This window comes from Ceratina calcarata, unplaced genomic scaffold (genome assembly GCF_001652005.2).
Source record: "Ceratina calcarata isolate Rehan_Ccalc_2016 unplaced genomic scaffold, ASM165200v1 scaffold97.2, whole genome shotgun sequence".
NCBI classification, from domain to species: Eukaryota; Metazoa; Arthropoda; class Insecta; order Hymenoptera; family Apidae; genus Ceratina; species Ceratina calcarata.
In genome coordinates this window covers 1365272-1388546 of record NW_017181113.1, presented here as the reverse complement: position 1 = coordinate 1388546, position 23275 = coordinate 1365272, and the positions used below count along the sequence as shown (strand labels likewise).

Sequence of the window (23275 nt, the reverse complement as noted above, 5' to 3'; positions counted from 1 at the left end):
ACCGTGACTTGCATACACTTTTCTCAATAATTCCTGGCGAGTGCAGCTCGTCGTTGTCAGTTTACTAAAGAAAATTCAAGAAATTGGACTGATAATTTCAACTCAAGGGGTTGATTCGTCGATAGGCCAATGATTATGAGTTATGCTGTACAGACATACGTATATATACGTTTCCACGTGTTTACACTGCTATGTAATACACGTGTCACCGTGGTACGTAATACGTGCTACTTTATCCAACGGCGTACAGCCGGTCGATAGACCGTACGAGCGTTAACGCGATAACCCGATAACCCGATGCTCTCTCCATCGCTCTAGAACCCGAGTGACATCCCAAGATCGGCCGGCATTCCGTTATAATGAGTTTACGTATAGGCAGGCTAGAGTTTCAGTTCACCGTCGGGTTCCCGCTGACCGAGCCCCGTCCACGGTTCCCGGGCCACGCCGGAAACTTTGCCCGAAAGTTCGACCCCGAAAGCCCTCGCGCTCCACGTAATTCTCCTCGTGAATTAATTGCCGCGCTTCCCTCTGTAATCTTACGGGCCGATTGGAGTTTTAAATTAAATTCGATCCGCCGGCCCGGGTTTTCCTACGGAACGACCGATCATGGCGATAGGAAAAACGTGGAAAATAGGAAAAATGAAGTTCGCCGAGGGGACCGTTCAATCCTTAAATCGATGCAAACTCGTTCGGGAGGATAGGCACCCGAGTTAAGTACCCACGTTTGGTACCGTAGTTGCGCGGCCAATGAATTATTTATGGCTGCTCTAAGACTCCGCTATTCTCCTTCATTGATAACTTTGTTTTTCATTGCAAATGACGCGCAACGCGTGTGTATGTGTGTGCTTGGCGCCTCGCACGGAGACCGAGAATATTCGAGTAGGTTTATCAGATTAGTGGGCGTTTTGTACAAGGAAAGTTCCAACGTCTAAGTAGGTAGATCGTTATTGTAATTGCTGCTTTTCGATATGGCGCAAGAAGTTTTACCCATTCCGCAGCTGCACTTTCGCATGCTCTACATCTACCTACCATACGTTAGCTATTCGGAATACTAATGACGAAAGTAACCGCAGCAGAAATCTGATGTAAGCATGAAACGTCGGAATTAAAGCGTTAATTAACTGTAAATACAATTTTTATATTAATTAAGCTTACGCGGTGAACAAGTTATTAAGGTATTTTGTCATGCGTTGTCTACTTCATTCACGAGTACATTCACCAACTTGGTACACCAGGTAAGCCGCTATGTAATGCGAAACTGAGAGTATGAAACTACAACTTGACGGCCCGGAGTTTGCGGAGGGTAATAAACGTGGGCGCAACGCTCGCAAAAATAATCGCTTCGAGAATTCCGGGGAAATTTCAATTCCACGAATTTTTGTCACCTCGTGAACGGAGATATTTGAAACAATTTCGATCCGTTTATTTTTCGTAGCCGAGCACGCGATCGGAATCGATTCTATTTATCACAATTGTTTTTGTCGATTTTTAACACAGCCTGTCCACGTTATTAGAGCTTCTGTAAATATTTAAGGGACCATGGATATTTTCAGGAAACAATTTTTTAAACTCAAGAAATATCGATTACTTATTTTTTTATTAGGAGTTCTCTTTTTCTCTTGGAATAATTTTAATTTCTAAAGAGTTAAATTTACACATTTGTGTTAATGCCTCTCAAGAGATTGAAAGGTGTTCTTCCATAATTTTCAGAAAAATTGTATGTTGAATTTTTAATTGATTATGTACAAATAATTGTTTATTTCTATTGTACATTTTTATTATGGCAGAGATGAAAAACGAGAGTTTCCATCAAACGTCGATATGACACAGTATGAAAAACTGAGGAAACATAATTCAATACCTGTCTAATAATATGCCGCAACCACAGCGGTCTGTATTGATACACGATCAACCTAAAAAATTCAATCAATTCATACTGACACATGGTCGAGCTTTGCATATGCGACGTTGCATTATCACGTGTCTCCATGTCTGTTCAGTATTTATACGTACATGAGAATAAAAGTGGTGAAAATCATATTTTTAAAAAAAGATTGAGTGACATGTTTGGGTTTGTCACCTGATGGGCTATTAATTCAGATACAAATCTGTATTTTATAATAATAATGCAGTACTTTTTATATTCTGTCCTAAATAGATATTTCATAATCCAGGTCAACTTTGATTATATACACGTACATTTCAGCTATAAAAGTTGTCAATAATTTAAAGATTCCATAACTTAATTCAGTTCAACTTTTGATTAAAGTTCAGTGACCGAAGAATGCAATATACTTTGAAAAAATTAATTTGTTTTACGTTGCACTTAAACTTTTAATAAAAAGTTTCAATGTGACTAACACGTGTTACAATAATTTAAAAATTCCATAACATAATTTAAAACACTTTTGATTAAATTTCAATGCTCAATCAGGATGCAATATACTTTACAAAATAAATATAATTGACACGTGCTACGAAAATGCAAAGTTGCCAATAATTTAAACGTTCCATTATATTGCTTTTAATTAAACCAACGATCGAAATATATATTAAAAAATGAATGTGCGAAACTTTTTATAAAATTCGCATAAAATTTGAAATTATCACACGATGTATTATCTATACATGAGTTCTGCATATATTTTTTTAAATCCATTTAATTCGACTGCATTTATTTTCTGTACCGGGAAACAAAAGCGTCCGTGATTCCCACTGGAAGTTTCATAAAGATTTCGCAAGCGTACGCGTTGAATTCGACGAGAATTTGTTCAACTACGTCGGCGTATTCATCGCGTCGTTCATTACAGTCTTTTCATATAACGTTCCACGGGTCGGCCCGCGCAAAAGAAAAAAAAAATAAAACTTTAGTAGACCCTCGGTCCTTGTTTTCGCAGCGGGAACGAGCGTTGAACAGAATGAAACTTTTTCTCGCGTGAAACATTATCTCGCGGTAATCTCATATTGATACAGAAAGTAGAAACTTTCTGGCAAGTAGTTCGACACAGGGAGAACTTCCTGACTGACGCTTGAACATTGAAGATTACAAGAAGGACACCCACTTTAGGCACTTCATACGATCCTACAATAATCTTAAAACAAGATTTCGATATGCAGGATATAATTAAAATAATTAAATTATTGCTTATAGTCATTGTTCGCATCAAATCTTATACAAGTATGACCATTTTGAGTAAATGGACTATTTCATTAATTCGAAATGGCCTTCTATACATGACGTCACACGTTTATATACCCAGACCTGTTAAGCTTTATTATACATATGTATAAGTGGTGTTGGTTAATTAGACTTGCTTCCACTGATACAATTTAATTTCATATCTTTCATCTGAATCAAAATTTTCTCCCCTTATCAATCTAAATGAAAGGTCCTATAAGATATCAATTATTATTTCACTGATAACAACGCTCTGTATTAGCTTTTGTAATAAATCTTCTTCGATGAACAAATCTGTTTAGCGAGTCAAGCTGCATTAGATTTCAGAACTGATCACTTATGTATCATGTATGTATGCATGCATGCATGTGCTCGCATATTCGACAGCGGATAAATTGTTTCCACATAACGATACGTGAAAGCACGTGCGCGGCTCTATGTACATGCATGCATGCATGCATGCATTACAGAGAGTCTAACTTGAAGCTTAGCCGGCTACGCGCTCGACGTACGTCATTCAGGCGTATGCAGGCCAGCGCGTGGCAGCCAACGCACAATCGTCAAAGCGACGTAAAACACAGATACTTGATGCCACTTCGCGCATTGCTCAACTGACTTTTACAAACTCTGTCTTTATGGGAGCGAGTTTCTCGCGGGTCCATTGACGGCGCGTCAATATTAAAACGTGACGCGCTTTTTGCGCGAGTACGTACGCGCCTTTAAACGTCCATTCCCAATCAGAATCAGTGTTGCGTCTTCTGATTTCGTATTGTTTCAATAAATAATAATAGGTGTAATTATTGTTGCGTACCATTAATAGTTTAATTGTTAAACGATAAGAATTATTTATTGTACTCTTTTTCAATTCTGAGCCAAAGGAATGGATGGATGCTTGCAGGTATAGATGTCATAACTCGCAAGCTGTTCGTATCAGCGCAATATGAAAACAATTTTACTGTAGAGTACAGGTGTCGAATATTGGCGCACGCGAGCGCGAACGTATATCCAGGATATAATCACGTTCGCGTCGTTAAAGCGAATTTGTACGAGCCGCGCGAATATATCACGCAGTGTCACTTCGGTTTACGTTCGAAGGAACAAATCGTCGGATGTTTCTTTCGTTCTAAAATGTAAATCAGGAAAGTGGTTTTTTTCCCCTTCCCCACTTAGCAGATTGTTTAGCGTAAGCTATTGACAATTTTTAGTTTGCATAAAGAAAAACTAATTTCTCATTTATCAGTCATGATGTAATTACACGAATATAAATTGGACTGCAGTAATTTGTCGACGATGAACTCATTTCAATGGTTCTTCATAAATTGATTTTTCTGCTCAATTTTCGAATTTTTATTCAACTCTGTTATTCAGCAATATTTCAATTTTTGAAACGAATTATTACGAATAATAGGAGACGCTTTAGATATGCTAAATGAACCATTCTCGATCCACTCGACATGCACTTAAAAGTCAAATTTTTCTGAATAAAAAGAGTCATTATTTATTATAATAATGTTACGACGTTGAAAATAAAGAAACTCTGATTAAGCAGAAATGATAATTACGATGAAAATTAATTTCTATTAATCGTTCCTAACGATAATCGTCTGTGAACGAGATGTCTGACTTATAACGACTCGTTCTACTTAGAGCGAAATCCCGCGTAGCTGGTAATGTATAGGCGATGGTTAAAGAAATCCAAGTTCAGGGCAGGTTCGCAAGGTGTAATTGTCAGACTGTATATACACCGGGGTCCGTGCCCTCGCGTGTCCAATTGATCGATGACGCCGATGACTCTGCCTGCTGCTCGCGTTTTGCGCCGGCATTATGTCGCGCTAAGTTATGAGGAACGCGTTGCGTCGTACAAGGCTGGGCTTCTGGTGTGTGACAGGCTTCATCGTCAGATGCGCACGTACACCGTATTATGCACGTTCTCGTTTACGCGGATATTGTCGCGCACTCGTGCGGGTACACGTATTCAATTGTCAAGGCCGGTCGCATTGTTCCCCCGCGCACGGTGCCCTAATGAAAACCATTCGTGTAAGGCGCCCCTCGTTCGCGGTCTGTCGCAACGCGATTTCTGACGGGAAAGGAAAAAGAAGTGGGAAGGCGGTTCGTAGGTCGAGGATCGCGTGACGACTGCGAGACACTTTATATCGAACGGAATGCCGCCCCTTATTGTCGATCCTCGTTTGAATTGCAAGGTGTGCCGGCGAAAAGTCGAATGCGAACGGACGCCCAAAGCGGGTTTGCGTTTATGCAAACCCGGGAATTAGGCCACGGTTGAAGGCTCCCGCTCGCAAGGGAGGATGCCCCGTGAAAGGCCTCACAGTTAAAGTTAGGACGGCCATTCGCTCGCTGCAACATTTCCCTTATTTCACGGTTTGCACATAATTTAAGGCATCTGTTTAATCACATGCCCACGTGTTTATTCAACTGTTTCGTACAATTATATTATAAAAAAATTTACGATACCTGGTTAATGATTCTTTTTGTAAAGATTTTAAACGTGAATATTTCTATTAGTTTCGTTCTACCATTTTATTGCTCGTGCAATTGGTTTAAAAGGCAAGGTTTTACTCCCGGCATTTATGATAGGGGCGCGGATCGTATGTATACAGATAGTTCCTAATTTGAAATTTACTGCAATGGAAGAAGTCAATTTTCTTGAATTGCTAGCGAATAATGTATGGTTTCGTGTTTCCTGGCTATGCGATTGTACGTTGTTGAATTTTAAATTGCACAGACGGGATAGAAGAATTCTTACGGCTAGGGCTTCGATCGTACAAGTCTCATTATTGAAGCTCAGTATGGAAGACGGTGTACAATCGACTTGAAAAAGGTCTAAGAATGTTAGAACTGTATTACATATACGCAGTTACCTTTTCATTCATTCTCTTCATACAAAAATATTAAGAGACTTTTCATTAATATTAATTTAGATCATTAAATAAATCCTATTCGTAATTCAATATTTATTACAATTACGAAAAGATTAAATAGAAAATCATTTGATAGATTTAGTTATCAGTGAACTACAGATTTTATGCAATTAATACAAAATTGGATTGTATGTAATAACTAAAGGCTGAGTGCCTATCTCAGTACTTGAATTTTCTATATCAAATATACATTTTTTATTGTATGTAAAAATCTACAGTCTGCTTATCAGAAATCATACTTTCTACTTACCATAAATTACTGCTTCGTGTGATAAATTAATTGCACGGTGTTTCTCAAGTACAGTCGAGCGAAGAATTATTTTTAAATCTTACAACACTTAAATAGCCAGTTCTGCTCGAATGTCTCATTCACGCAACTAGCTGCCACACCTCCTGACTGTTTAACATTAATTCTATTCTTATATTGGTACGAGTCATGAAGCTGTCTAGCGAAAAGTCGATAACGAATTTTGCATGCCTTGGGCTAGTAAATGGGTCATTGAAAAATATCGATGTACATGAATGGGTGAAGCGAAGCGGAAGAGTTTACGTCAATGGGAATTTTAATGGCCCGTCACGCCCCGCCGCCGTGCCGTTCTGGTATCTATGCCTCGAGAGAAATCCCCGAAGCGCACCGGTGAAATCCGCTCACGCGTCTCGCGACACGCGCGAAAACACCGATCCCCGCGGCGCTTCGCCCTCCAGAATCCACTCGAAACCCCATTCGAACATAGAAACAGTCGAGCTTGTAGCGTGTAGTAGTCAATCACCTCGCCTGGCTCATTTTATATTCCACTATTTCCTTGCATTGAATTTGGTTAACTCGATGTTGTACTACAATAGAACAGGAATAGTGATGTATTTTTAGACGTTAACAATGGCTCACTGTATAACTTGGAATATTTTTGTCATTGAAAGAAGCATACAATTGCAATGCAAAATTAAACTGAAAAGATCCAAGTGTATCTAAGAATTCTTTTATTAAACATTTTCATACTACAGCGAGCAAAATATAAGGAAACTGTATAAAGTATAGAACGTAGATTGAGCAACGCGAGTTTAGTTACGATCTCGCTCCATTTCCTCCGTCTTTCATCCTACATTTTAATGCGACCCATTGTTTATCTTAAGGACAAAACCCGGAAAGATGGTCAAAACGTGTCTGGAAACGAGCGAGACGCACGGGACGAACATAACAAAAAAGAAGTAGGTAGCCGCGCACTGTTCGTAAATGGCGAGGAACGAGCAGCTGATTCGCGACGAACAAAAACGTTAATTTACGAGCGCTTTAACTCATCCACTCCGGCGCTTATTAGGCGGTCGGAGAAAGTTAATTTACCCGGACGATGGGGGGGCCGTTCTAAATGAGAACCGCGCGAAGCAACAGTCCCGGGAATCTTCGTTCCTCCTGGGTCCGCGGCGCGCGGTCTCGCGGCGAGTCGGGTCTCGTTACGTCGACGAAATTCTCGACATTTTCTACTAAATGTCCGTTTCGCGTTAATGAACGACTTATCTTCGTATTTACCGTCGCCACGTACACGGCCGGGGGCCGGAACTCGTTTACGGAAGTTGCCTGGCTACTACTACTCGCCTAACTATAGCGTCTATCCACGGGATTAATTGAGACCTCGGCTGCACTGGGGCCTATCTTGTTATCTGAGTAAATTCTGGATTCCTGTTAACCACTCATCGATGTTGCTTAGTCGGGAAACACCTCGTATAATATAGATTGCGCGAAAGTAGATTTGAATAGTAACCAGAGCCTGTTAGTGATAATTAGACTAAAGATTTTATGCATTAATAGAAAAAACTACATAAAGGGTGAATCGAGATATGAGCATCTTCAGTGTTTTAAATAGAATGCCCAATATTTAGTCTCCAATTTCAATGAAGCACTAAATTCTGGGTATGAATGTATTATAACAATGAAGACTAAAAATTAATAATTAATAAAATATTCTTAAGTTAATAATTTTCTATTAAGAAATATTTCATGTGTCTAGTCAACGTAATAGGTCACGAGGTTATTGGATCGTACTTCATTGAAGGGTCACCAGCAGGTAAAACATATTGCAAGTATGTAATATAAAAATTGCAATACTTAAACGATAGAAGAAATTGTTATATGAGAAGCATTTATTTAACTGATATAAGAAATATTTTATTTTGCACAGAAATCGGCATTGTAGTATTTTATTTCCTGATTATTATTTCTTTTTGCGTTGACTGCTGACGTAACAGCGGTATTCGGTCGTGCAGAGAAGAGGAATAAAAATTTCCTTTTGATTGCCTCCATTCGAATGATGCCGGTGTTGTTGATTAGTATCCATAACGCGTTGAAAGCGTTGTCGATGGAGGAACAGCTGCGAATGGAAGCGGAAACGGAATATTTTCGAATCTGATAAATTATATAATCCGTTGCCAGACTTCCAATTAGTTGAAAATTAAATTCTCACTCACATTGAAAACTATTAGACATTTTTATTGCTTATAAATTTCTCTTTAAATTATATAGTAAAATATCAAGCAAATCATGTGAAGACGAGAATATAAAAATTAGCTGTCCTTTATTATTTTCGTTGTTAGTGTGTTCTAGTACTTCGATCATGCTTGCAATGTTAGGGGCTGGTTTTTAAAGTGACTCTCTTGATACACAGAGTTATTTATAAATTCTTATTGATTATTGATTTCTCTTCGGGTTTCGTATATGAAGATGAGAAAATTGAAATTGGCTCTGCTTTACAATTTTTATTGTTTACGATGCCATGATCATGTCTGCGACTTTAAAGCTGGTTTTTAAAATGATTCTTTTGATATATAAGGCGATTTAAGGAATGTAATTCTTCTTTAAATGAAGGGAGAAGAATTATTCTAGCGGGAGAAAATACTGAACGATTTATCTGCCTTAAACTTTCTCATGGCAGTACATGGAATAATTTATTGCTGTTCATAAAAGCATTCGCATACGTACTTTATCAAACTTTTCGAACGTTACCTCATAACAACGTTCAGTACCTCAATACCTGGTAATATTATATTGGACACACGTTTCTTAAATATTTTTTTTTTACACATTCTCATTCCAATGTGACTTTCCGTAATTCAATTCTGTTAATGACCAAAAATTCCAACTTACCTTGGGGAGAAGTATTTCATTTTACGGCACAAAAGGAACTACAATTGCGCCCCACAGTGTATTTCCACATCTGTTATAAAAAAACGGTGGAGGGAGAGTGCGCCTTTAAAAAATTGTGGAACGTTTCGTTCCACCAATTTTTCTCTACTCTCGTCGAAATAAGAATTTTACACTCCCTGCCCTTACCCTCCACGGTCCCACTTGATAAAATTACTTTTCGTCACAATTCCCGCGCGACAACGTTCCACTCCCGTGAACAAATAAACCAACGGGACAAACAAGGGAAGCAATTTGACCCAAATCTTATCGTTCTCGTTTTTACGCTGTACGTATAATGTAAAGAGGATTTAACGGTGGAGGTCTCGGTCGGGAAATCAGGGTGCGAAATAACTCGGAACACCGACGGATACAAATCCATAACTCGTTTATTAAGAAATACTGTATTGTTCCGACAATCGCGAATTGGTGGTACGAATATAATGGCTCTTCAAGCTATGAACGCTTCGACGCAGTCTCGTCTCGGAATCGTTGGACGCCGCTGCTCTCCCGTCGGCGACGGAACCCCGACGGATCGAGTGCAGGCCGCCGAACTCGCGGATGGACGTCGCTTCCGCGGCCGCGACGCAAAATCGATCTCCGCGCGGATCCGTCGTTCGTTTCCATTCTACATGCATACACACACACACGTCGTTGCTCGTCCGCGCTCCTATAAATACGATCAATCTCCCGTGTTTAAAAACAACGTACACCGAACGCTTAAGTGAAGCAAGTTACAACATCAAGGTTTTTCCATGGTTCGGTTTCTCGATTCGAACCGTTCCTTAACATTCAGGGTTTAGCCCGTGGATTATCCTCCTCTCTCGTTCATCGCGTCGAGCTCCGTCCGTTCCCATGGCGGAGTCTCGATCGAATCACTCGCCACCAGTCGAAGCGAGTCGCGCCGAACATCTCGAAATCTCGTTGTCCGAGTTATTAAACGATCGCCGGCGCGCACCCGCCCGAGATGGTCACCGTGCCGCTCCCGCGTGTCGCACGCGTTCCGCTGTCTCGATGTGAACGCGTGACGCGGGCGCCACGGCCGTGTCTCTCGTACCCTTCGCGCGTTACGACAGAGAGAAGACGTGGACAAAGAGACAGACACAGATATTAAGTTGGATTCGGTCGCACTTTCCTAAGCCCGTTCCCTACCGCGATCGAACCCGCCGCGGTACGAGGAGGTTGGTCGATCTCCAGAATGATTACCGGTCTCAACGCGTAAAGCTCGTTGGCTCGCGAGTGACGTCAGCGCGAGGAGGCAGCGAAGCAGCCGCTGTCCTTTGCCGGGACACCCGGGAGTCCCAACCTACCGGTTCCTCAGGAACTCTAGGCAGACCAGTAGCACGAGCGCGAGGTGGAGCGCGAGGTGGAGTCGCGGCGTCGATGGGACGCCGGTCGACGCGAGTGCGTACGCGTACGATATGTAGCACTCTTTGTAGGACTCCTGATTCAATCTGGTGACCGTGCAGTAATGGTGAAGGGCGCAGGCTCCGTTCAACGGGCCCCCGCAGCCCCAGATCTGTTCCACCTCCCGTGGTAGTGAAACCGTGTTGGCCGCGTAGTATCTGTGGAAACATAAGTCACCGCGTTCATAGAAAGAGGATTGGCCTGACTTAGTGTAGGTGTTCGGTGACTGCACAAGTTGCAGAATTTTTGGCAAAAGTCAAATTAAAATTAATCTAAATAATTTGCTATTTATTTCAAAGGGATGAAATTAAAGCAAAGTTGTAAATTTAATGAAATGTTAAGAAATGCCTGAAAAAAAGAATTTATTTTATAGACTTTTCCAAATTTAACCAGATGATATTTGAATGCTTATACAATTGATTGAGAAATCACACATTATTTTCAGGTTCAGTTCTATGATCACAAACATAAAAAATCACGAAATTTTCCTTATGATCGCCGGAAACTCACGTGATCCCCTGACGTATGATTCGAACGGGTTAATCAGAAATTGAACAGACTTAAAATAAATGGATAAAAACATGACTATACGTGAAATTGTATGAAACATATCTGTTACAGCAACATATAGAAATACCGAATTTCGTTAGGCACTGTGCGCGAGGGACGCGTGGCGCGCACCCGCATCGAGACGGACGGTCGTTAGCTTGGTAATGGCGCGATTGCGTTGAAAAGGGTAGACAGTTATCAGCGTCAACCGGGCCGGTGGAATTATCGTGCCGGATAATTGCTCGAGAAATATGGAAATTATTAATCCTTGGTCACGACTACGCAGCGGCGTGCGGAGAGCGAGCCCGGCAGATACGGAGTTTAGAATCGTGCTCTGTCTCACGCAATCGCCGCATCGGATCATGTAAATGTTGCCGGACGCGACGCGTCGGTGTCGGCCAGTTTCCCCGTCCTCTCCCCCCCCTCGTATCTCTACTGGATACAGGTGCTGCGTGGTCGCGTAACTTTGTCACGAGCAATTTGCGTCAGTCATCCGTTAACAGCGGCCCTCCGGCGCGTTGGAGGAGTTGTTTTCAAGGTTCCCGGCGTGGCAAACGCAAATTTCACGCGATTACCGTCGACGGGTAACCCCGAATGTTTTAAAGCGAAATTAAATTACGAGATTTCGTAGCGAGTTCGCGACCGGTGAAAAGTTTTCAAGATCTCGAGGGCGCGAGATTTTATTCGTTACGTGTTTTAAGCATGCTTCGGTTTACCCATTTGCATCGTAAAGAAGTATGAAAAATAAGGCACTTATCAACAAATTTTTTTTAATTATAATTAAGTAGAGAAATTGCAACAAGTCGAATTGTATTTCTACAAACGTAGTGGAACGTACGAGAGTTACCTGAGAGGACGTTTCCTCCGGTATTTCTCAAATTCTAAGTGCTTTAGAAATTTCTCTGCCACGCGGTACCAAAGGAAACTGCCAGCCAGCGCGCAGCGTCCGAGGGTGAAAACATGTCAAAGTAACGTTTCATTTTTCCCGAGCGCGTGCTCGGCTACCCGGCGGAGTGAAAATAGACGGAAGGATGGGGGTCGATATCGGGAAAAACCGGAATGATCAACGATCCCCCGTACACGATACGGTCACGTATCCCACGTACGTCGGCGGAAAAAAGAATTTGTCAGCCGATCCGTTTACGTACGTACCTGACGAAAGCGTAATCATTGAATTGCGTGAACCGGTCCGCCAGGTCGTGAAGACTGATAGCCGTGATTTCCTTGAGGTCGTAGTACTCGCACAGGGAATACTCCACCGACCACTTCGCCGCCCCGATTGAATTCGCTTCCAGCAGATTAAGATAGTACTGCTTATAATCCCGCACCTGAATACGACGGAACAGAGGATGGGGTCGATCCTATATATTCTTAGCTCTTTCAATCGGGATGTCGCATAAATAGAGGGCATCGTATGGACGGGCGGAGATTATAGGATGCAATGCGAGTCGTGGCAAGGCACGGCGAGGGGAGGCGAATATGCGTTTCCACTTACCTGACCGGTAGTAGTTTCGAACTCGTACAGTCGCAGACCAGGATTGTTCGGACCTCCGGCAGTTCTCGGAGATATACTGGGTGCCATCATTATCCAGGAGACTGGTAAACCTGATAGCATGAACGGTCACGTCACGAAATCGATTAAATTGCGAATACCTAACTCTCATGACGCTGTATACGTGCATGTTTAAGAGTAAATCTTGCTCTGCTATATTAATCGATATTAGACGTATTCTGTATTAAAAAATTTCCTATTAGAATTGAAAAATTGAATTTTATGGTGAAAAGGTGTAAGAATTCTACTAAAAGTAGTAGACAGGAAGATCAGGAAAAATAGTGAAGTTTTATATATAGACGGCAACACCGGTTGACCATGGAAAATGACCGAATTGACTGTCCCTCCACGAACGTAGTTTTATATCTCTACATTTATAAGACCAGTCTATACACCATCCTTCACGTCCATGTTCCAACCGTTTAAATACACGCGATCTTGATATAATGATAAAACTGTAAAAGTGCGTTGCATTCGATAATCGATAAAAAGTGGATCGGAAAAAGGTTGAAAAGTATTCTAGTTATCGAACGACACACGCCGGGAATTTATTGATGATCATTTCTGGCCCGGAGCATATTCAGAGGATGGAATCTGGCAAAAAGTATGAGTTACGCCCGGGACCCGATTGACCCAGACAGCGCCATTAAAATCAGCCCTCCCTTCGACCGCTTTTACACGCGTGAGATCAGTGGAAATATTTGCTAAGAACGTATTCCCCGTAGTCGTAATCATTAATTTCAGGAGCTAGAGATAAATAGCTCGTTTAGATTCCCATTAGACTACGGCCAATCGACGTTCGCAGCGGCGACGCCGCGAGGGCAGCCCGTGAATAATTATACTCTCGAGGCTTAATGCATTTTATAGATTTTACCGTCAAGCCGCATCCGTGACGAAGTTTAATAATAAACTACTGAAGTCACGCGGTTTGCCGCAATTCTTTTGTAACCAAACTGGGACGCATACTCGACCGATACGTGTTAGAGACTGAATCCACTCACTAACCGTCTATATATGTATATCAGTTATCGTGTTTAAAAAATGTCAGTTAATTATCCTAGCTACCGTGCGACGCGATAATAGGACTATCTTGTTGAGAAATTCATTTCTCGAGTGACCTAGTCTTTAAAAATGCGTCCGAAATGTTCAGTTCCACTGTTTAAAAAATAATACGGTAGCTTATCTGTTTGTCGTGTGGTACAAAACATTTCATAAACCTAGTTTCCACCCGCCAGTCACAAAGACGGCGGAACGGCGGCGCGCGCTACGAAACGTGGGAGGCAGGGAGAATGAAAGAGTCAACGAAAATGCAGCTGGAAACTCTATATTTGCGATCCCGGGCAGCGTTTTCGCGAGCAGCGCGCAGCAAAGGAAATGCAGTAAAAGAACAAACGTCGGTTTCGTTTCTGTTTCGATGCACCGAAGATTAAACGTACCGGCGCAGAAGGAGGGAAAAAAAAAAATCCGTGCTGTTAAGTTCAAACCGCGAAGAAAAGCGGTGGGTAGGCTTGGTACAAAAACGGGCAAAATGTAGCGTGAAGAAAATGTGAGTTACGATGGTGTGCACAAAGAGAGAGAGAGAGAGAGAGAGAGAGAGAGGAATAGCTACTCGGCGAACCGCACACCGTAAAAGGCTGAACACGGTGGCTGCTTGCGCATCGATCCGGCCGCCTCGGTTGATTCACCGTGCTTAACCGGCGGCCTACTGCTGGCAAGAAGGGACAAATACAACCGTAAGCCCCTAGGCACGGGCACACATACGTACCGGTATCGCTGTAAACCACGCGAAAGGTGTCCGAGTGCCAGTGACCGAAGAACTGACCGCGAATAATGTCCGAGTACTGTCGGATCAGCTGCAGGTACTTCGTGTTGTGACGCTCCTGCAACATCACCGCGCCGCTGTCGCGGTCGTCTACGCCCGGCGGTGTGTGACCCACGATGTAAACCTGCAAAAATTATTAACCGGAATTTTTAAAAATTACTCCTATACAAATTGGCGCAAGAGCGTGGCAGGACTACAACAAAACTTAAATAAAAGCTCGAACACGAGGTCGTTTTGTAAAGCGTAAAACCGAACGGAAATTGGTTCACCGTGAGGAGTAGATCTTGTATTCTTTTGTCACGGTTGCATAGTTTGCCTGAAATTCGCAAAGTGCGCGCAATTGCTTCTCGTGGATATTCGAACGCTGAGCATTTTGTAATACACGCACTCGAATTTTCCGTGAACGTTGCCGCGTGAATGCGTCTCGATTAAGTAGGCGCGTCGAGGAGCGAGAAGTGTTCCCGTAGAATCACTCCCGCAGTAACTTCTGGTAACGAGCAGCTCCCTCGTTAACGATGGCAAACGGAATTCCGTAAGCGTTATCCACGCCGCAGGATCAGCGCCGAGATACGGATCTCTACCGACGCGAGAGCAGCAACAAGACTAATAATCGTGCACGTTCATGAAATTAGACGCAGCCTACGCTGATCCCGTGCATCCTAGAATGAGCTCCGTAGCTTGTAAACTGGGTGCTCGCGTAGACAGAGAGAGTTTCGAGGAAGGAAATTGTACGGAGATCAGTTATAATGACTACACATGATATCACGGTGCTGACGATACGACTGGATCAGGCGGTACATGAGAAAATTGAGTTATATGGAATAAATCCTTTTAATTTGAAGCTTTGAGAAAATCGACTTTGAATTTCCTCTGAGTATGTTTCAAATAAGAAGAATTTATTTCATATTTGTACCACAAATACTGAGATTTCCTGTATAATCAATCATACATAAAATTATATTTTTGTCCATTAAATAATTTAATTAAAAATTAATCAGTTGAAAGATTATATTAAATATTTCATCATTTAATAAATGACGTGTCATCAATTCTATAACAGAACGTGTAATAAATCATGAATACTTTCAATAAAATGGAAAAGTTATAAAATCAGTCATATGAGAAAAAATATTCTCGTCGGGTTGCAGAGAGGAGAAAGACGTGAAAACCTTTGCGTAAGCTGATTGTCGCGTAATAATTCTCCGACGGTAATTATTTGCATAAATACATGGCCGAAGTTTAGGTTAATCCGCGCGAAAACTCCGGCGGAAAAACGTTCTCATCGGCCGGGGAGAAAAAACGCGGCGGGGGACGTTAATCTCTTGAAACATGAAAACGCGAGACGAACAGCCAGCAAATATAGAGCGAAAGACCAAAGAAACGGTCAAACGACTCGTGGAAAACGCGACAAAAAGTGTCCGCGTAACGAACAGTGACGGGAGCGGGGGAAATGAGAGCGAGATCGAGTTAGAGTAAAGACAGGAGCGGGCAAAAATGTGACGGTGAAACCGACGGGAAGATTTAAAGGGAATAAAAACCGCGCGTCCACTGCGAAACGGCGGAAAAACGAAAATGTTTAAGAGTTGAAGGTGAAGAGACGACAAAGGAAGAGAAAACGTGGCTCATGCAAAAATACGGGCAAAACGCCGACGGGACGCGCCGCGCCATGGTCGCGACGCGCCGGCTCGGCGTCGGGTGATACGTAACGCCGGAGAACAGCGGGCGAGGAATCAAAGGGTGAAGAAAAAGAGAAAGGTACACAGGGAGAGTCCCGCTAGAAAATAGGAGAAAACGTTCGTTAGCGGAAGAATGAGCGCCGGTGTCGAAGAAACAGTAGGAGGGGCGGCTTGGGGGAGGGGGGCGAGCGAGCGGCGGCGGAGCGTTGTCGGACGGATAAAGAAAAGCTCGTTAAGCTGATAAGAGAAAAAACGTGGAAAAAGTCCCTTTCCATTCGCGCAGAGATTCCTTCTGAACGAATTGCACCGTTGGGAAAAAAAGTGGATTTCTTTAAACGGTGAATACCTTCGCCCTCCCGTCGATCGTTCACCGGGGAGCGAAACTTTGCCCGCCGAAAGAGATAAGTGTTACGCGGTTCGGTAGGCACGAACGACCCGCTCCTTCCGGACATTACGAGAGCCCGTATATCCTCTCCGTTTCCTTCGTATCGCGGAACACCAATCTTTCTCGCTACGTCGCGCCGCGCAGCGCCTTCCCGATCAGTCGTGCGCTCCCAGCATTTCACTTCTAGTTACGCGCCGGAATATTGTATTCCTTAACCCAGCTAGCGTGTATCACGTGCGACGTATTTCACCCGAGCGTGTCGCAACATCTTGCCCGAATCACTTCCTCGAGTTGTTCGATATCAGCCGAAATACAAACGGTACGACGTGAATCAACATTTAGTCATTGATGGAAATTGTCGAGAAATTTTCTGATTCAAGAAACACGTTTTTCGCACGTGCAAACAGCAAATGGCGTAAATTCTCGCGGTGACTCGTGCCAGCAGTTCGCTGCGCGACATCATGCGAATTCCTGCATGCTCGATTTACGCCTGGATATTTAATATTCACCCCCTGGAATTTCGTGCACACTTTCTCCGATCGACGAGAGAGAGAGAGAGAGAGAGAGAGAGAGAGTTTGTATGCTTTATTAAACCATAGGAATATTTGATTGGGTGCGTACCTGTACGTACATATACTGATTGGAATTTGATTACTTTGCGCGCGTGTGTAACGCGAAGAGGGCGATGCAGTTTAAACGCGGAATTGGAAGAGACAGTTTGTGGAGGGTTTGACAGTTTGTCATGGCCAGCGGCGCACTGGTTGCCCGGATACTGGCTCCAACTTTGCTGCATTATAATTTCGTTAATCGCCTCTGATCTTCTGCGTTTAATTAACAAACCATGGGTAGTATACAACATTGACGTCGACACAAGTTAACGTCAAACTTTTATTATCAAAGTTACATCGAATCAAATAAATAAGATTTCCAAAGGAACGTTAACCAGACTCAAAGTTTAATCTGAGCTGCAAATTACTTAATTAACTCGGAAAGAAGTTCGACCCGAGGTATGAAACTTAGTAAATAATTGAAGTTTGTGTGCGGGAACACGCGAGCAATTAGATTCCGGTAGAAAGTTCAACCAGGGAATCAAAGAAAATGCAAAAATTCATGGAAAGGAAATGCCATGTCGGATAGGGCCTCTGCATTGCGAATATTCAAGAAACGCTGATCACGAGAGCTGATCTAAAGCACAAGATTGCAATCTCTCCCTTCAAAGCGATTCTGGTGGACTGCAAATGTGCAGAAATCTCTATGACACCCTTTGGACCGGTTTCTTGAATTTTACATACGCCACAGTTTGCATACACCTCTCATTTAGGAAAACTCAGAATTTTTCTAGATTACTGACATTAAGATAATAATGAAAATTAGAATTAGAAACGAACAGCTCAGAGCCAAGAAGTCTCTGATATAAAGTCGAGCCGTTATTAGGACAGGTATCATAGGTGCGCTGTTGATTATTAAAATAAGGCTTATAATGAAGCTTCGGATCAATCCTTAAAATGCATTATAGTCGAAGATCAAGTAAAACCGAAGACTGTCGTAAAAATGATATAAATTTCAGACACTGTCATAAATCATTTATAGATCACGCGGATTTTTAACCCTTTCAGCGCTGAGTGGTTCGACGTTGAACGCCGGCTGTGGGACGCGACTGCATATAATGCACGAGATTATAAATAATATAGGGTAATTTAAAATAAAGTACTAAATAGTAAAGGACAAATGTCCAGAAATAGGTACGTAACTACACTGATATAAGCTCAGAAGTCTTTGGTATCATCAATCGTTCATAGCCGAAATTGAATGGTTGTGTGAGAACCCATATATGCGTTCATAGCCGAAATTGAATGATTATGTACACATACCCATATATGCGTTCATAACGTTCAAAGGGTTAATAAAAGACGTGTGCTCCGGAGCTCTGCCGTCCGAGATAATCTTCCATATAAACAGCTGCTATTGCGTTCGGTGCAAACACCGCACACGAAACGAGGGAGCACGTACAGAGAATGCGGAAAAATTCCGCGAACTTCTGAGTAGTCCGGAGAAATTTGAGTCGGATCGAAACGCGCTGCAAACACATTCGAAACATCCATCGCCGAGGTACAATCTGTAGTTCCTCGATCGATTTCAAGCTACGAGAACCGCATCGTGTCTACTTCCGGCGTGCACCTTGCCGCGATATTGGTTCGCTTTCCGAAAGCAGTTCCTCTGTTCCGGGCGAGCAGTAGTTCTGTACAGCAGCGCGTGGATCGAAGGAAGCCCGAAAGAATCTGTTTCGGAATCCGACCGTTTCCAGCGCGGGACTCGCGAGTCAAAATCGATAGGAAAGTTCGTGGCTACCTCTCGCGCGGTTTCTCCGTGACGTTCGAACGACACCGAGGATGGAGGACGTCGTTCCGCTCGAATTCGCGGAGGAGAAACTCGTTTTTCGTTCGGCGCGCGTGCGTCGGGGAAATTAATCCTCGGCGAACGACGCGGAAGCGTTCTTATTCCCGAAAGTGTCGCGCCGCACCGCCGCCGGGCAATGAATCTCAGTTTAGGGAAAGAAATCCTCGGTTTCGTTGGAACTTAACGCGAACTTCCGCCTCTTATCGTTCCCTGACAGAGTTCCCAAACTTCCCGGTGAATTTCGAATAGTCGAAGGAACTTCTTGTTTCTTTCGCACAATTGATGAGACCGTTCTTTTGTTCGTAAATCGTCTTATACTTCGGACAACTTGTTTACAGAACAGGCCAGACTGTGTAACGAAGTTTCAGATCGAGAAAAACTGTTCCCCGCTGTTGTTTATAACTTTTGCCAATATTTCGGTTAAACAGATAAATTGAGCCAAAGCAAACGCCCTTATTTAGTTAATTATTCTGATAAATTGTTAATACACTGAAACGAAAAAGCGTTCGACCAATTTTTATCGTTTCGTTGCAGGTAATATAGCCGTACTCAAATTCTTAGATACAGGGACTATCTTCACGACCCATAAAACAGTAGCCATAAACTAGACCAGATCGGTTCTAGCAAACGCTACAAAATCAATCCCTTAAAACGATAGAGAATTTTCTGATACTTCCCACCACTCAGTTTTTATTATCCACCATTTTTCGCACTTGCACTCTGATTGTTTCCTCCGGTGTATATCAGCGCGCCTTAACACAAATATCTATTTCAATAATGGAATACATTTCCGTAGAAACATACGATATTACTTGATCGAAATCGAAACACAATTTCGAAATGGCTCGGTGCACTTAAACAGCGAGCTATTACGATATTAAACTTCGCCTGGAATAATTTCCAATCAGCTTGGACAGTTCTATTGATTAGAACAGAGGGAAAGCACCTGGGAAACGAATTGCTCGGCACTTGAACTCGAACCCGACAGACACAGATATCGTCACTCTTTTCTTTGAACATGATTCTAATGCTAGCATTATTATAAATTAAAATTACGAATGACAAATATTTCTAATAATGCTAAATAATATTAAACGTATTTATTGCACGAGATNGTGATTGGTAATAGTAGACAGCAAGAAAATACATGATAAATGATTTTCGACTAGAACATAAGTACGATGTTTCATGCAAGCTAATACATTATCTATTGTAGGATTATCTATTTCCCAGATCGAAATTACACATTCTACCATTCTATCAAAGGATCGACGGTTGATCTCGTAGTCGATATAACATTAAACAAAAATTAAAAAGCGAATACACAAGAATTTGAAGTTGTTCATTAATTTGATTTCACATACTTTTCATAAACAGTAACAATGTATCAGAAAGATTTTTCACACTGATTTAAAAGTGAATATCATTTGAAGGAAGACTTCATATAATCCTGGCTGTATAATACATTTCTTAATAATCTACGATTTGAGTACGTATCTATCTGCGTCAGAGAGGAAACAGCGTTTGGACTGGGTTCGTGCGCGTGCAATTCACGGCACGAGTATAGAATCGAAATGGGGCGCAGCACGCTTTCAAAGAATCTGCATATGACGCAAGGTCTTGCACGATCGTGCCCGCGCATACGTTCATCTCGCACAGGAAAGAAAGAATGCTCGACGCCTCACAAATGTGCGGTTCGGTTACATATCCCGGTAAAAGAAGCTGCTCTATTTCAAGCAAAGTGCACTACTACGTTCCCCGTACTCGATACACTTTAGAGATACTCCAAAAGCAAACCTTCCGCTGATTGGTTCCAATCATTTCATAAAAAGGGACAGTTTATTTATAATTAAATAGTAAACATTAAAAAATATAAAAAAGCTGTAGTTCTTTGATCTATTCATGTCATAAGAAATTTCTACACACTTTTATCGTAATTCAAAAAGTATTGATCGAAGATCAACATAGCACATTAAATTCAAACAACATTAATATTAAACAGCAATTATTTCACTATATGAATTGAATCGGGAAATGCACACAGGATAGTGGAAACAGTAAATAATATCAGTCCCCCCTGCATTCGATTATTCAAATAATTGGAAAATCATACATAGCAAAGATAGCACTGTTCTATGTATATGTACCGTGGAGAACACGAGAGCACATAATAGCTTCGGTTGCCGTTCGGATATTATAACATCCATTGAACGATCCGCCGCCTCTGGAGATGTGAAAAACAATCTTAACCAATTTTTCCGTCGAGTTTCAATCCGATACGTCTACAGCGCTTATACAGGCGTGCGGGCGAGCGAACGAACGAGCGTAAAAAGCAACGGGATCGAAGGTTGAAATTAATCTCCGGCGGGCCGACAACAAAACGCTGCCGCCGCTATCCGCCAGGAAAACAAGCTTTCGTATAAATTTTTTCTCCGGTCGAAATTCGACGATTTCGAATTGTAGAGTGTCGTGCGTCGCGCGGGAGGATAGGCACAAAAATCACCACGCCATTCACGGACGCTGACTGAATCGGCACCGGCTAACAATGGCATCGCTGATTGGTCAGTCTCATACGCTGACGTGTCTAAACGACTTGTAATTTGTAATCGTATTACCCGGCTTCCTGGAGAGCCGATCGATCTCCCCCGCGAGCTCCCGGCGATCATCGTTCTTGCCGATTTGCCGTTCAATTGTTCGCCGGGAGCATCTTAAAGATGGATGAACGGGGAGAGGTCGAGGAGAGCAGAGAACGTGTGGCAGGGAAATACAAAGGAAAACAGAGACGCCGGGGGAGAAGTGGGATGGGATAGAAGCACGGATAGCGGGAGGGACGGAAAAATTGACAAAGGCAACGAAGGTATGGAACAGCGGAATGGACGTTGAGCAGGAGGTGGAGGAAGGATTATATCTGTCCAGGCCAAATCGGATTTCTATCTCCCGTGCAGCCGGTTACGCGCGGCGCGGACCAGCGGGATTTTTCGGAATACTCACCGTCGAATCTCTGGAGATGCCACGACGAGTGGTATTTTCACGGGGTTCGGAACGGGCTGAAAAAGATTTATCGTTGCCACGGGCTCTGGTTTCGCCCGGTTACGAGTCGGGGCCAGCAGGCTGACACACGGCTGATTTCGCCCGTCAATTATCGTTGTTAATCCGCGGTGCTCGTTTACATCACGCGTTCATCCGCCGCGTTCGTTTTCTTCGGTAACGAGATCGATGAATCGTTTCCCGGTCTAATGAATTTGGCATTAATTACGAACGGCTCGAACGTTTATGGATCGGTGTCGATGACTTGCAGGGTCTATTCGGGTTTCTTGTTATATGTTAATGAGTTAGCTCGCGGTAATCGGCGAACGATGTTTGACCGCGTAGCCTCGTTGATCTGCATTACAATCACAGATGTCTACTTTATGAATCAGACGGTATTGATTTTTCTTTGAACGAGCACGAAAATAAATTTGGAATTCCAAGTCGTTTTACATAACGTTCAACAGCTGCGGTTAGTGTCCGTAAGTCCAAGTAGATTTCACTGGATTAGTAACGGACCGGAATATACGCGAATCAAATATACATCTCTGTCCTCGTTTCGGTGTCGACGATTTTATACCTAAAGCGATTACACGGTTGTTACAGGTCAGGGGATCTCCAACGCGAATCTCCGCCGTTGCTAACCGCGAAGTTGCGCCACTCTACACTGCCAAGCGTGAGTATCAAAATTTACAATAATTCGACTCACTTCCGAAATATCTCCTCATTCGATGTAATATTCCTCTTGTTCGACCGAGTCGAACATTCGACATCCCACTTGTCACTGCAACGATTCTGGCGTCCTCGACGGTGACGGTAACAGCGTTCGAAAAGTCATATTTCACCGGGGGTGGTCGATCGATTCTAGCGATAGAATATATTCTGCGCGCATCGCGGAACAAGTTGTTTTTGTGGGCCGCGGTGAATTTCGATGACGACGGTGTCCTCTCCGCCCCGCGCGGCGCGATTCACAATTTCACGCTCACGTTTTCGAATCAAACCACGGAGAACGTGATAAAGAAAGTAGGTCTTCCTTGATCACCTTTCCCCGAGGAAAGGCGTGACGCTGCGTAAAATCAATTTTCAGATTCGCGTAATTTTTTTACGATGACCAATAAATCTTTTAATAAAAGATCTACGATATAGTCAAATGCACCGATTAATTATTATT

At 42.7% G+C, this 23275-nt stretch overlaps 2 protein-coding genes across 4 annotated transcripts in view; one reads left to right on the top strand and one right to left on the bottom strand.

Moving 5' to 3' along the window:
- LOC108631875 (glutathione S-transferase D5-like) overlaps nucleotides 1–23275 on the top strand; it is a 147815-nt gene that overhangs the window by 60411 nt on the left and 64129 nt on the right. For all 3 annotated transcript variants that reach the window (XM_026819208.1, XM_026819202.1, XM_026819201.1), the window contains one exon: nucleotides 22711–22780. The gene's annotated coding sequence lies outside the window, so the exon portion shown is untranslated. The remainder of the gene's footprint in view (nucleotides 1–22710; nucleotides 22781–23275) is intronic.
- LOC108631873 (acid sphingomyelinase-like phosphodiesterase 3b) overlaps nucleotides 9661–23275 on the bottom strand; it is a 55661-nt gene continuing 42046 nt past the window's right edge. The window contains exons 7-10 of the mRNA XM_018036075.2: nucleotides 14563–14743; nucleotides 12741–12850; nucleotides 12398–12573; nucleotides 9661–10854 (exon numbers count right to left, since the gene is read on the bottom strand). Of these exons, the coding sequence (XP_017891564.1) occupies nucleotides 10596–10854; nucleotides 12398–12573; nucleotides 12741–12850; nucleotides 14563–14743 (726 nt within the window). The 3' untranslated portion in view covers nucleotides 9661–10595. The remainder of the gene's footprint in view (nucleotides 10855–12397; nucleotides 12574–12740; nucleotides 12851–14562; nucleotides 14744–23275) is intronic.